The 15,393-nt window shown below is 35.5% G+C and overlaps 2 protein-coding genes across 4 annotated transcripts; both read right to left on the bottom strand.

Annotated features, from left to right (window-relative positions):
* LOC137712679 (uncharacterized protein At4g06598-like) lies at window positions 1–7,117 on the bottom strand. Of its 3 annotated transcripts, XM_068451828.1 has the most exons (5): window positions 6,931–7,117; window positions 5,326–6,067; window positions 2,336–3,908; window positions 1,576–1,639; window positions 1–570 (listed from the first exon to the last, which is right to left on the bottom strand). In XM_068451828.1, the coding sequence occupies exons 2-3, from the start codon at window positions 6,045–6,047 to the stop codon at window positions 3,890–3,892; spliced, it is 741 nt and encodes a 246-aa protein (XP_068307929.1). In that variant the 5' UTR covers window positions 6,048–6,067; window positions 6,931–7,117; the 3' UTR covers window positions 1–570; window positions 1,576–1,639; window positions 2,336–3,889. The 3 variants fall into 3 exon arrangements, with proteins under 3 accessions (XP_068307929.1, XP_068307921.1, XP_068307913.1); XM_068451812.1 differs by lacking the exon at window positions 1–570 and having other exon boundaries at window positions 2,336–3,219; window positions 3,701–6,067; XM_068451820.1 differs by lacking the exon at window positions 1–570 and having other exon boundaries at window positions 598–1,639; window positions 2,336–6,067.
* Window positions 7,118–11,590: 4,473 nt separating this feature from the next.
* On the bottom strand, window positions 11,591–15,138 carry LOC137716200 (receptor-like protein EIX2). Its single transcript, XM_068455618.1, has one exon. The coding sequence runs from the start codon at window positions 14,940–14,942 to the stop codon at window positions 12,105–12,107; it is 2,838 nt and encodes a 945-aa protein (XP_068311719.1). The 5' UTR covers window positions 14,943–15,138; the 3' UTR covers window positions 11,591–12,104.
* Window positions 15,139–15,393: the final 255 nt, after the last annotated feature.

Raw genomic sequence — 15,393 nt, 5'->3', positions numbered from 1 at the left:
CAAAAATTAGTAAAAGAGTGAAAGAATATTATACATGAAACAATATTATTGGAACCACTTAATGGAAAGTTGTAGAGCTATGGTATACTCGGCTATAGTTTCAAAACCAACGAAAGAATGCAAGACATAATATATACACAGAAAAGTAAAAACTACTAAGTTTGAAAGATACAAACGATTGAGCATGTAGAAAACGTGGAGAGCGATTGAGAAAAGGGAGCACCAAATTAACTGTTTTTCCTTTCCTTCCCTTCCCTTGCTGCATAAACGGTAGAGTAGCTCTAGTTTTTCAGTTTTTTTCATGCCATTCTTCATGCCAAGCCAAAATCAACAACTAAATTATAACATGCATGTTAATAATACCATGAAAAATTCCACTTCAATATACATGCATATTATTTTCTTAGTTCATATATGAATTGGATATTATCTCTTCCAAAACCACCAACCAAAATCACTTCTCAAAGAGATTATAAATAGAAGAGAGTGGAAGCTTACCCAAAGCCAATTTTGCGTAGTAGTGTTGTGCTACTCTCTCCATTTTCTTATTTTTGACCCAACAAACAATATCTGCATTTAAATGCATAATGTTTTTCTTTCTTTTTTTTTTTTTTATAAAAAAAATTTCAGCAAGCCCATATCAATTCCAGAACATTTTAAAAACCGAAATTAGGCATAATCAAAGATGGACCATTTCATCAGCATATGCGAAGGGTCTCAAAACATACCAAGAAAAGGGTAGGCAACAAAAAGAAATTAAACGCAGAAACTCAACAAAATAAACAATTTAGAGTTTAAGCATCTAAGGTACAATCTTAAAGATAAGAACTTACAGAGATTATCAGGCAATTTCAGTTTTTTGAATTGGGGATTAAATGATTCAAATAAGCACTTGAAAGAGTGATTGATAACAAAAATCTGAAGTCAACACAACATGCAGTCATCTACAGAGCTCAAATACACAATCACTAAACATAGTCCACCACTAATCCATACACATATTTGGTTAAAGGAACAAAGCGAGTTTAACCTGTTGTGCCACCATAGCATCTTGAGGATCATCCGTGAGGAGCAGAAAGCAAAGTTCGTACAAAAAGAAGTGCTGTTTTCAATGTTAGGGTGCCTTCCAACATATGAGATACATACACCAAAAAAACATTACTAGTGATCCCTATGCATATTGTTTCTCTGAGTATTCCAATTCAGCAGTCCTAGAATCTTACACAGTGGCACCTGGCTGTTTCTCTTACTCTATGAACTGTTTTTTCTTTAAAGCACACTCTGCTGATAAATAGATTATTCACAAAAATTATGAAATACAATTATACATTGAGTGCTAATAATTTTCATAAATTGGCTAGTTACATTTCCTCACAACTTGAGTGATGTCTAAAATAAATGATCGATGAGGTTATAGTTTATAAGTTTCACATTTACATTTATCCACAATTTAAGTGGTATATTTAAACTCCAAACGATGCATAGGTTATCAAGCAGTTACATCATTATTTTAAAAATTCACATCCAATAAGAGTATAAATACACCTAATTGGTAATATCTTGAGAGAGAGATACCTGGGAATGGGTCGACTTGCAATGAACTAAAGAACTCGACTTTTTCTTATGATTACATGACCACCTTCAAGAGATACATTAATCAGTAAAATCAGAAGCGACAACACAAAAGAAAATCCCAAGTAAAGTTCTCATTAGCAGTGAAATTATTAGTATTGCACTAAAAGATTTAGAGATAAGGAGATAATGATTTAAACAATATTATCTCAATCATCGTTCGGATAAAGAGATTATGTTACTTGTCCAAAACTACCAATCAGGACCACGGATCAAAACTAACCGTCAAAACCTTTCATAATAGTAAATTATTGGTCTTTCTTAAGATTCCAAATACTTGGATACACAATCCTTTTATAGTTTATATGGATACTTGACCCTCATCAGTCTTATATACTCCCTTCGTGGCCATGAGACTTTTTTATGAGAGCATTAGACAGAAGGGCATGCTTTGAGTATTCAAAATTTTTCAATTTATCAGCTTTCTTTAAACCTCATGATATGCCGATAATAGTATAAAGAATAATGAACAAAAAAAAAAAAAAAAGAAAAAAAAAGAAAGGGTTAAAACCAAAGGAGAACTGAAATAGAGAAACAAAGAAAGAAAACCATAAATGGAACCCAAACACAAAGAGAGTGAAGAGAGTGAGAGAGTTAAACCCAAAAGCTTAACGCAATCTCACTTGCATACCATTTGACCATATTAAGAAAAATATGAAATTTGCACCCCCATTTGACCATATTAAGGATAGAGGGTACTCACATCGTTGTAGTAGTACCCTTCTTTGTTATGCTTTTCCACAAAACTGCCATAAAAAAACCCAAAAAGCATAAAAATTTAGAAGCAGAAAAGAAAAGGTTTGAAATTGCCATTGGAAATGCAGAATGTACAGATGGAAACCAAATTGAATTATTATGCCCTTTCTCCTCCTTCAATCCATATACTGGTAGTTACTGTCAATCTATTTAACTTATTCCCAACTTCATCAAAACAACCAAGAAGTATAAAATAGCAAGGTTAATTCTCACTTTCTTTAATCAAAATGAATTCTACTTCTTCCCATCTATTTGCACATCCCTTCAACACTCTCAATTGATATTAAAACAGAAAACAAATTGTGGCAAGAAAGAAGCGAGAGGAAACATCGAGAAGGGAAGCCGAACAGTGAACAACCTGTGTAATTTTGTGAAGATTGGCAAAGAGATCCTATAGAGATGGGAGAAAATGACACTGAAATAGGAATCCCAATCCAAATATCATCCCAGAAACAAAACCTCCCCCTTTCCAACTGTGAAAGGAAGATTACAAAAGATCATGGAAAGGACCTGAGCTTGTCTTTCCATGGGTATCCCCATGACCCCCTAATAAACTCGAATAAGTCACGTCGTGCAACATGTATTTACTCCATAGTCCATACAACAAAATTCCACATAGAACTAGTTCCCAAGAGTAGCGAAGAAATTATCAATGTTATTTAGTCATACATTTTCATATATACTAAAGCAATATTACCCTCACCAGTCATTTCCAAGTCAATCCATACCAGTGGCATTTTGTACTCTTCGGTATCTCTGTAATTTGCTTACTCTGCTTCTCATTTACGAGTGACATGTTATCAGAGTCATTGACTTTTTTCTTGCTATTGCCTACCTCATAAGATGCATAATCAGAACTAAGATACTCATATTTTTCAATCCGCATACAGGGATTATCAACAAATATTCACCTAAGTAAATCATTTATTATGGTTATTACTTATTATATATGCCCAATGCCTAGTCTATCATGAATGTGGCTTAAATTTTGAGAAAAAATAGGCTAAGAAATAAGTTTTTTTTTTTGTTTATAAATAAAAATTTATACTTCAGCTTCATCAAAATTGCAGGATCCATTCAAACAGTACGAACTTTTTTAGAGAAATATTAAGAAAAATAACCTAAAATGGTAGTTCATAGATTCAGTTGAGTTGTAAATGTTAGTTTACAACATCCGAATATATTGGAAAGATAAAAGTAAATAGTAATCAACAAAATTTTCCTAGTAGAACTTAGACCTGGAAATTGTCGAAACCAGCTCAATTTACAGGAATCAAACAGAGGATAAGAGAAAATTGGTCCGAGAAAATACCATGGTTGCGGATGAGCTGACGACGACAAAAGGGAGAGACAGCGGCGAAGGAATTAGGAATAAAGGGGTATCTCTGAACTCTGAGGAAACAAAAGCCCAAAGCGCTGACTGAAAACAAATTCTGTCCCAAAGCTCCTCAAAACACAATCCATCGTAAGCTTAAAAACTCTCCTGTTTAGGCAACCCCCATCACCCTGGCCTTCTTGCCCTTGCACGCCAAATAATGATATTCACTAAGAAGAGATAAGCAGTCCCAAGGAATTATCCAGATAAGCAGTCACTAAGAGCCAGTTGATAATTATGAATCTAGAGTGTCCACAATTTAGTATGTAAAACAATTAGGAAAAACTTCTTGCATCAAAATTTTAACAAGGTTTACAAAAATTATTTCACTCCACCCCAATTTTGAAAAGAAATATGTGGAAATTTAACTTAAAACTTATGGCGATAGCCCTTAAGTGAGTTACTCTTGAGATTTGAACAAGCAGCATTCAAATGCTTAAGAGCAAAGGGGCAGTCCTAGTCCAGTCCTTCAACTATCTTCCTCCACTTTCCCAGAAAACTAAACTATATAAATTAAAACTATTAAATTAGCATACGTACTTCTCCACATTAGCTATAAAACAGATGATAGGTAGTATTCCACTTAGCTTCTCATGTTGTATTGTCTTCCCAAATTAGAAGAGTATATGAAGCTACACCTCATACGTAATCACGCGTAATATGTATTCCACATACATAGTCACGCCTCAGGGCCACATACTGGGCAACAACTCAACTTCATGCCTAACACCAGGTGATCTAAAGTAAATAGAGTAAACTTTCTTCATATTTGTAATATATTACAGGTGTATGCTTGCAATTAAGGACAAATTTGTCCAAATACAGCTATTTATATACTTAAATGCTTGCAGTATATTAATGTGATGTGCTTGCATGTAAGTTTTATGCATTTGTGTATGATTGTATGGATGCACTTAAAGTTGCACACTTGCAACATGGATGTAACAATGCAAATCCCAACGCCATGTAGCCCACTAAGTAACCAAGTTGCAGAGAAGCAACAAAGTACCCCTAACATACCACATACAAAGCATTGAAGGCTCCTGTATCCGTACCATAACTAGAAAAGTACCATAGTCCTTATTTCATCTATTCAAGTGCTCCTTCCAATTATTTACATTCCGTTATGCTAGTCATCACATAGATCCATTTAAGGGAACAATTCTTATTTACACAAATTTATATGCATTCTAACTACAGTAAAGACTTTTGTAAAGCAGCCTCAAATTATGTTTTTTGGAATAAATTGAGTGTGAGATAGAGGGTGTATGTTTATTTCATCTGGAATACCTATAAAACAACCTAAAGAAAAGTAGAGACAGATCAAAGAGACAACCTAATATGTAAGAGTAATTTTGCTATATTGATGTCAGGTAAAATGAGTACGGGCGCAAAGAAATACCAAATCAATTCATCTGGAAAATCCGCAACAGCCAGGAAAAAAAAAAATTGAAGTAGAGGCAGTAAAGGAGAAAACCAAAATTTATGTAGATTAATGTCACTTTGTTGGTATCAGGTAAAATGAGTAAAAGTATAGGTAAAATACTAAAGAAACTACATACTGTTTAGCACGTTTTGCATCTGTCTCAGATGCATAAGGCTTAGCATTGGAATTGTCCTTTCTCTCTGAAGAAGCCTTTGGATCATGAAGACCAGAATCAAAATGATCCTGCTTTTCACTCACTGTAGAGGCAATCCCATCAGCTTCTTGTGGTGTAGATAATGATCTTGAACTCTGAAGAATAATGTTATCCCTGGCAGAAGGAAGGCCCCCCAGGTTATTTACACTATTCAAAGAAGACTCCCATGCTTTATTCTTCTGCTTCACCAAGTTCAGTTCTGTGTATAATGAAGCATGTCGTAAATCTTTTCGAGGATCAAAGTCTTGAGATCCCCAAGAGGGTGCAGAAATCATATTATGATATTTGTACTCGTCTTGAGTGGCATAATCAAGGTTGGAAGCATTAATTGCATCCACATATGCAAAAGAGTCACTTGATGAACGATGATGACCTCCTCTGCGTATAGGTGTGTCTGGCTCATTAAGGAGATCATCAAGCCAAGAAGGTTGTTCCTCTATAAGTAGGCTCTCTGAGGAAGTCCTCTGGTGATGTGCATTTCCCTCTCTAGGCTTCTGAACAATTTTTGATCCAATTGCAGGACTAAGGACATAATCTGCATATGATGGGGCAACACTAGGAAATGGACTTTTAGGAGGAAGTAAAGGATGCTTTCCGGAATACATAAAATTTCTGATATTTGATGTACTCTTGGAGTTTGCCATTGTGAAGCACAAACCAGTCCCTGTCAAACGATATAGTGTAAGATGACAGAGGCAGAAAAGGTATACAACATGGAAAACAAATGTATAACTAAAGCACAGTGTTGACAAGCCAATTGATAAATATGTCACCATCAACAAAGGACAACACTACAACTACCCAACTTTCTGAGCAGTATGGTGATCACGAAGAAACCATTTTCATCGCTATAATAACATCGAAACCCAAATTAACACAAAACTAAAGCTTCCATCCAACTGGGTTTTCTGCTTTCTCCCCATTAAATACCACCACGTACAGTTACACTCTAAATGAATCGGAGGGCCCAACCACAAGGCTAACTGTGTTAATGAAAAGCCAAAAATTCCCAATCACCGCACGCTACTGACTCAAACCATCAAATTTGTTCCTGAAGAAAACATGGAAAGAAAAGATAAAAGATAGAAACTTTTGAATTGAATAGAATCTCCTAAACAAATGAGGTCCTAATCACAGTTGGTTGAGGTGAGGGATTCGGGTTTCTCAGCCCCAAACAACAAAAATCTTCAGAGATTCAAACCTGCAAAGCTCATTTCATTTTCCCACATTTTCTCATCAGCCAAACAGACAACGAATCTCACAATTTCCGAAATGAAAAATCACAGATAGAGCCCTCAAAAATCATCATTTGCAACGAAAAGATAATCATCAAGTGATTTATTGGACGAAATGCTGAGAATGTGTGCGATTATGAGCAAAATTAATCACAAACAGCTGCTGATTTGACGAAACACAGAAACGGAGATACACGCGCACGAAGCTAAAAATGCTTCCTTTTGCTTCGAGAAAATACACACAAACATATATATTTATATATATATATGTATTTGTGTATGTATTGATTACCTGTAGTGAACGAACAATCGAGATCTTGAAACGCAATGATCGAAGAATCAGAGATGTTTATCTGTCCTAGGGTTTCTGAGATATCAATGATTTAACACCCCTCTTCTCTTCGGAGAAGAAGCTCTCTCTCTCAATCTCTCTCTCCTCTCTCTCTCTCTATCTCTCTCTCTCTCTACTATTTCTTCTGGTTAATGTCTGGGGTTTGGATTGAAATTATATTTTGTTTTGTCCTTTTTAAATTATTTTATTATTTAAATGTTTTTTGTAAAATTTAATTGTCAACTTTGTATCTTTTGGATGCACAGCCTTGCAAGTTGCAAGTGACGCCTTTTTTATTCCCCCTTTCCAGTTCATTCTTGCCTACCCAAAATCCTATTCTGGGATTAAAGATGGTCAACAAAGTTGAAACCACAGAGAAAATTTACATTTCATAACCGAGTTTTTTTGTTTTTGAGACATTTTTTTTATATTTCTATAATTATTAAAAATGTGCGGATTTAGTCATTGAATCGTTACAGTTATTACTTATTGTGATTCTTTTTAGAATAATGTGTTGATTTAGTCTTTGAATTATTAATTCAGCTTCTAAACTATTTTTTTTCTTCAGAAAAGTAAGCCCTTTAACTCATTAAATTTGCCAATTGCATTTCTACTATAAGACTCAAAGCTATTTTATTCAAATTTTCGTCGAGTCAAGTAACTTACATGTAATACATTTTAAAGTATACGTTAATAGTTTTAATGCGTTTAAGAACTTATTTTCTTGAAAAAATAATGTATAGAGTTAAATTTGAAGGGTATGTCGGCAATTTGATTCGTAATATATATGCAATATTAATTGCTTATTGACAAGATAATAACAGTATTACTCCATAAAGTGTGTTATCTATAAGTAACATGGCTTAAATTGATAAAACATTGGATAGACTAGCTTTGAATCTTATAGTAGGGATGAAATTGTCAGCTTCAATGATTTTAAGGACTAGTTTAGAAACTTAACTTTCGCTTAAGTAATAATTTAGGAACCAAATCGAAATGTCAGTTCACCATTTTTAGGGGTAGAAAACCTAGAGACTGAGATCATCTTGTTCTCTTGATTATTTTTTAATCAGAAATCTAAGGGTTATGACATATTTTACTATAGTCTTAAACAAAATGGGTGAATTTTTACAAACTTTTAATGACCATTTCAGTTTTTAGTTTTTAGGTTTTGGTTTTCTTTTTCTTTTTTTTTAATTTAAAAAAATTATAATTAAAAAATAGTTACCAAACAACCATTTAGATTTATAAATGAACATTTGGATTAAAAGTAAGCATACTAGAGAACTCAATTTCAACACATACTTGGATATTCCCAAAACGAGTTTGACTCTCTTTTTCTTCTGTGAAAAGAATTGAAGTGATAATAATATTCTCTTCAATCAATAATTTAGATTATTATAAACCCTAATTCCCGAACCAACAATAATCTAACCCCAATTTAGAATGTTAATATCATTAGTAGGGCCATTTTAACTTTTCTTTTTGGAGTTATGCAACTTTTTTGCACACAAGCATTTCCTTTGGTTTTATTTTCTTATTACAAACGCAAAGCATAAATGAACAATGTGGAGTGAGTTGTTGACAACGACATTTATTATCTCAACATAATTAATTAGTTAATCAATTAATTAATCAAATTAAATTGATTAATTAATTAATTAATTAATTTAATTAATAGGGTATTGACAAATAGGAAGAGTGAGAGGAGGAGTCGGCACTTAAAAAGTGCATGATGGGAGACAGCCAATTCCTCATCAATAAAGTCAGCAACAAGATAACAAATTCGGTACAATATAAATCAAACATGTCCACATTTATTCAACCTAACTTGGAAAGAACTTGGCTGCTGAAGTCCTACTTACAACCAATCCAGGATGGACACATGTCCAAGTTTTGATTAAAAAAAATCTAAATTTGAACACGTGTCCATCCCGGATTAGTTGTAAGCAGGATTAGCTGTTGAATTTACAGCAGGCAATCCCAAAACCCTAAACGGTTGGATTGTCGAAATTCACTGTTGATTGAGCCCCAGAAGGTGCCTCTTTTTGGGATCCCTATGTATACACGCATACAAATGATATTGAGCAAGGAAAGTTTTGAACTCGAAACATCGACTGCAGAGAGTATGCTCTTAAACAATAACAAAGAGCACCAAGCACGACCTAATTACGCCAAACTCACGAAACGTAAGGAAACCATCACCGAAATGACGTTAATTTTGAGCCAAGAAAACTCATTCATCTGTTTAACATATACAACACTATACTAACCTACATGCCGTGTAATTCGAAATGAATCTGGCAGCATACGAAGTCATGAAATCCCTAAAAAAAACTCCTTGTGCTCATACAACATGTAAACACAAGCTTACTTACAAAGCCACTGGTTAAGGGTTCGTAAATAAGTTTGCGAATCTGAGTACTATCTACAACAGATGACAGGCTCGACTCATGTATCAAGCAGCTTCTTCCACCTGGCATACCGGAATATGAGAAAGAAGAGTAACACGGAAAATGCCGTAATACCCCCAACAAAGGGCTCAAATATCCCTTTCTTGGTGTATAATATACAGGGGATGTTCATACCAAATATACCAGATATCAAGGTCTCCACTGCTATCGCAAATGATGCAATGGTCAATGTCAACTGGAGCTGAATGAGTTCGTTTCGTTGGTTATCAAGTTGTATGTTGACATAATCCTCCGTGTCATCAATATACTCCCGCACCTACATCCAATGAACACAACACGAACATGAGCAATATTCAAGGATGGATTAACACAATAACCAATCATGCTTAACATGCACAACTAACTGGTTTCTAAATTACAATTCTTATATACCAATGACAGTGAAATTAGTTCCAACTGGGAACCCACAAGAGGTCCAAAGCCTCCAAAGTATTCCAGGAGCAAGTGCAACCACAGAACTCTTACAGAAAATATGCAACATTTAAGAAATCTAACCTAAAATTCATTATCTGGAACTGAATCAAAGTTGATGCAACTGCATTAAAACACAAGCTAACGGTGATTTAAAGTTTGGGCCTTAGATGCCAGAAACCTTTGCCATTCTTCATATGGCATGAATGCAGAAAAGGCTATAAAAAGAACAATTGTATTACCATTGACTTAAAATATGAAACACAAATAAAGGTAACTCAACAAAACAAGAGTTGATGACAATGGCTATCAACTATAATCAAATTATTCAGTGTGTCAAACAACCATAGCATCTAGCCCAGACAACCAACCCGATGTAACTAGGCGACCAGAAATATATGCTGAATAAATGTAAAGATGCTTTTATTAGTGAATTGAATGGCCACTACCGTTACAAATTTCTATCTTTCATATATTGATGTATTTGTTTGTTTCAGTTCCTAATTCATGAAACATTCTTGAAGCAGATTCTGTCGAGACACTTAATTGGGGTTTATTTATGTCAATCTGGGATTTACTGCTTTATATTCATGGGTGATATTGTTATATTATTTAAGGCACCAGTGGCTCCAAAAACCTTTTTCAGTTTTCAAAACAAATTGAAATATCACAAAAACTATGAATTGACAAACATTTTAACTCCAAGTTGCGTCAGGTTATTAATTCCCGACATAATTGAAATTAGACATGCAGCAAGCAGCATAGCAAATCATCTGAAAAAATATAACAAAGAAAATAATGAAAAATGATATCCCTCAAGAAGAAGGGTTAAGCAAACATACCTTCTGTACACGTGCAAGCAAACGCGTAAGAATGCTTTTCAAACTCCTCACAAGTTCAAGGTTCTTGGTGCTAACATTTCTAGCCAGTTCATCTAAAACAGGGTAGGCTTCTCTCTCAAGGTCTGCCACACTAGAATTCAAGTATGTACAGACAACTTCTAATGCGATCTCCAGAACCTGAAACTCAAATGGGAGATCACACTGCACACCTTCAACGGCTTCAGGAACACCTAACCATTGCCTTCCGGTTGAAGCATTCATTCCACTAGCTAGTTCATCAAGTGGACTGCTTCTTCTTGGGGGGGCGGCGGCGGATGCTGCTGCTGCGCTTGAAAGAGAAGGGACCCTTCCCCATTTTTGCTTCTCTTTCTCTTCCCGTTCCGTGTGTGTATTTAAGCGAGTCGTGGATCTTTTTCTTCCCCTTCTTCTCACCTGCTCCGACTCCGACTCCGACTCCGCCTCCTCATCATCCCCAGCCGCTTGCTTCTTTCACGTTCTCTCTCTCAACTCCCAAACACACTTTATTTAGTTTTTAATTGTTTTTCTATATAATAAGGAACGCGAGAATTTTATTGGCACCGGATGCCAGACACCTTTTGTGTGCCGTGGCAGTGAGGTAAAGGATGGAGATGTATTCAATTGAGATTACATGGGTTTTAATTCTTTTAATGAATTTAAGGATATTTAATTACGATTTTAAATGATTTTTTAAAATTTAAGGTGTATTCAATTAGAATTTTAAAGAAATTTATAATATTCCATGTATATTCAATTAGAAATTAATTTTAAAGAATTTGAGAAAGTTGAGAAACTAGAAGGAATTAAAGAGATTTCGTAGTTTTTTTTAAGCATCCACAAATCGCCTCTTCCCATGACGGAATTGAATCAAAATTTTATTTGGAATCTCTACAAATTAATTAAACTCCATAAAAATTCATGGATTTATAAATCCATTAAAATCTCTCAAATTCTCAATTGAATACACCCCCTAGTGTTATAATACAATTGATTGAAAATTTAAAAATAAATAAACAATTGTATCAGGAAATTTGGAGTATCGGGCCATGTTTTCGATAGCGAGTGTAGCGTGTAATGTAAGTTGTAATCATAGTTAAACTCATCTAACTTAAGAATATATACACACAATCCCTTTAAGGGAAGGAATTTCTATTTTTATTTTTTAAATTGAGATTAGTTATAGACGCACTTCACATCGAACTTCAACTCTATAAATATAGTTTCTTGTGACCGTATCTGAAATTTCATATTTATAAAGCAAATCTTACAATTTTATTCAAGAAAAGAAAAAAAACAAAGAAAAGACAAAATAAATTGGCACAAAGACTCCATCTGCATAGTAGAAAAGTAGAAACAAACCACACAAACGCCTCTAACGGCTGAAAAATAGTTAATAACATTCAACAATTGCAGCATAGAGCTTCTTCACAATGCGATTTTGGAACTGAGAAAATGCATTGCTCCATGGCACATTAGACAACAATGAACCAAGAACAATCCAAAACCCGAATGCAAATCCAAGCCCCAAGCTCAAATAGAACCCACCGTCTTCAAGTAAATGACCTTCTATGTGCTCGTCATCACCTACCGGTGGCATCGCCTCATTTATACTGCAACGCTCTTCCAATGGAGGTCCGCATAGTTTATTGCCAACATAACTAGACTGATCAAAGCTCTGAAGCTGAGTGCTTATTGGAATCTGCCCTATCATATTGTTATAGGACAAATTCAGATAATCGAGAAATGTCAAGTTCGATATGCTTGGAGAAATTTCGCCAGAAAGTTGGTTCACGGACAAATCAAGTGACTCTAACATTTTCATATCACCGATTTTGGAAGGGATTCTTCCAGTCAGAAGATTATTGGATAAATTCAATGTTTGCAAGATAATGAGGCTGGTCAGCTCTTCGGGGATTTCTCCATATATCATGTTGCTGGAAAGGTCCAAGCTAGTTACCAAACGAAGCACTGTGTCATATTTCACTTCTCTGCCTTTGGTCACAAAATCCGCATTCTCTATGTAGATCACATAAGAACTCAAATAGACATCTTCAATACTGGTACCTTTTTCGCTTGAAATGGTAGTGGCCATGGATGAAAATTTTTGGAAGCATCTTGGTATCGTTCCCGAGAGATTGTTATAAGCAAGGTCCAAGATTTGGAGATTTGTGAGACTACAGAGTTCATCTGGAATGAAACCATGGAACTTATTTGAACGAAGACTAAGAACTGCCAAGCTTGGGCCAAACCATATTGGAATGCCTCCAACAAACTTGTTTCCAGCAAGGTCAAGAAGAAACAACCACTCACAATTTTGTAGGGACACGGGTAATTCTCCAGATAGGCTATTATTGCGCAAGTGCAATGATCGAAGCGTAAGTAAGTCTCCAATAGAGCTTGGAATTTTCCCTGTCAAATTGTTGTCTTCTAAATTCACAGTTGTCAAGTATGGCCAGTATAACAGACAATCAGGAATTTCTCCATCGAGGAGATTATTGTCAAGATAAAGAACTTGAAGGGTTTTAGGTACATCACTCCTATCACAAAAGAAGTGAGAGAGAGTTCCCGAAAATGATGAATTGGAAAGATCAAGAATTGACACTGCCGAAGACACAAGAGGCAATGAACCGTTGAACTGGTTCGATCTTAGGTCAATTACAAAATTTAAACCCATATGGAAAGAATCGGAATCCTGTTTTGGTTTTGGCCAATTGGCAGAAACTATGTTTGGAACCTCCCCGGACAATTGATTACTCGAGAGAACCACATAGTTTTCTGCATCATGTGAAAAGATGTTCCAGAACCAAGTTGGAATGGTACCTGAAATTCCTGTATTGGACATGTTAAGAACAGACAACTGATTTTGACTTTGAAGCCATGTAGGCAACTCTGATGGGTCCAGACGCCAAGAACCTAAACTCAAGGTAGAAAGTTGAAAAGGAGGAACCCAGTCATAGTTGGTTTTAAGAGTCAAGGAGTTATCATTTGCAGTAAACATTTTCAATCTTGTAAGATGAGCAAAATGAGCTTCAGAGACAACACCCTCGAATGAATTATGATCAATGACCAAGTATTGTAAGCGTGATAGATTTCTTAGGGACACCGGAATGAGACCTGATATAGAATTATACGAAAGATCAAGAGAACTTAAATTTTTAAAAATTCCTAGCATACCAGATAAATGACCTGAAAAATTATTCTTCGAAAAACCTAATTGATCTATTTGATCAGAACTACACCGAGACAAACTTTCTAAGATTTTTGATACCCTCCCCCTAAAATTGTTCATCCCTAGACCAACAGAAGTCAACCTACAAAGATTTCCCAAGGAGTTTGGGATTTCCCCTTCAAGCTCATTCCCCCTTAATTGAAGATGAACAAGGTTTGTCAAGTTTCCAAGGGAACTCGAAATTTCACCATGGAAAGCATTGAAAGAAAGATAGAGGGACTCAAGATTGCCCGAACTGTACAACCATGTAGGTATGGTAGAGTTGACATCATTGTTAGCAAGATCAAGAACTTTAAGATTTGTCAAGTTCACAATACCACTTGGCATGTGATGAAGTTTGCAGTCAGAAAAATGTAACTCTACCAGCAGATAAGGGAGTGTGTTTACTTGTAACCAACGAGATGCGTTGGTAAGATCTACATCACTCATGTCAAGATGTTTCAACAGAGAAAGACCAGAGAGCCATTCAAGATTCTCGACCATCAAATCAGAGTTGCTAGAAAGGTCGAGATAATGTAGACTTGAGAGATTTCCCAACTGATGAGGAATGGTTCCGTTGAACGCTGCATTCGAGAGATCAAGATATCTTAAACGTTTAAGAGAACCCAAAAAGCTGGGAATCTGTAGTCCTTCAAAATTGTTGAAGCTTAAGTCCAAGTGGTTGAGATGCTTTAAATTGAGTAGAGAAGGATTTACCTTGCCACCCAGCCCACGGTGCTCACCAGTCACTTCATCATAATAACCAGCAAGGTGGAGCTCACAGACATGACCGGTTAAATTACTGCAGGCAACACCGGTCCAGTTGCAACAATCGCCTTCACCATCCCAAGAGGAAAGCATATTTGAAGAATCATCGAGATCTTTCTTGAACATAAGAAGTGTTTGTCTCTCATTTTCTTTGCAAGGCAAATGGACCAGGTTTCCATTGCATAAGGTAAGTGTAAAAGACGCAATGGATAGAAGAAAGGTGAGTAGGTAAACAAGTCTCATGACTGTCATCGTATAGATATGGAGTAGGTGATGGATGTGAGGAATGAGTAATTTAGAGTAGTGCTATATATACACACATTAGTAAAGAGTAAAGGTCCAACCTCGGCCCTACTCTTTATATTTACTACAAATCATTTTTCTACATCCCTCCCGGCAAAGACGGAAGCGGGTCAAGAGATTTAAGACAGAAAGGATAGTCCATCCCCAAAACAAATTCCAGGCAGTGATGGATATGGTTCATCCCCAAAGAAACGTCAGGACCATATATAGCAATAATTGATCTACTTAAATTAGTTTTAAAAATCATTTTCCGGAAGAGAATTGAAGTTGACGAGGCCGAATGCCCTTATTTTACTCTACTACTATTGGATATTTAATTGAGAAAATTATAATTAGATGCATCATTGTAGACATTTAGAAGTGAGTCAAGTCATTTTTCTACATCCAGACCTACAAAGTC

The sequence above is a fragment of the Pyrus communis genome, chromosome 1, assembly GCF_963583255.1.
Source record: "Pyrus communis chromosome 1, drPyrComm1.1, whole genome shotgun sequence".
In the NCBI taxonomy this organism is placed as follows: Eukaryota; Viridiplantae; Streptophyta; class Magnoliopsida; order Rosales; family Rosaceae; genus Pyrus; species Pyrus communis.
Note: the sequence above shows the minus strand (reverse complement) of the source record. Positions and strands in the feature narration are given on the sequence as shown.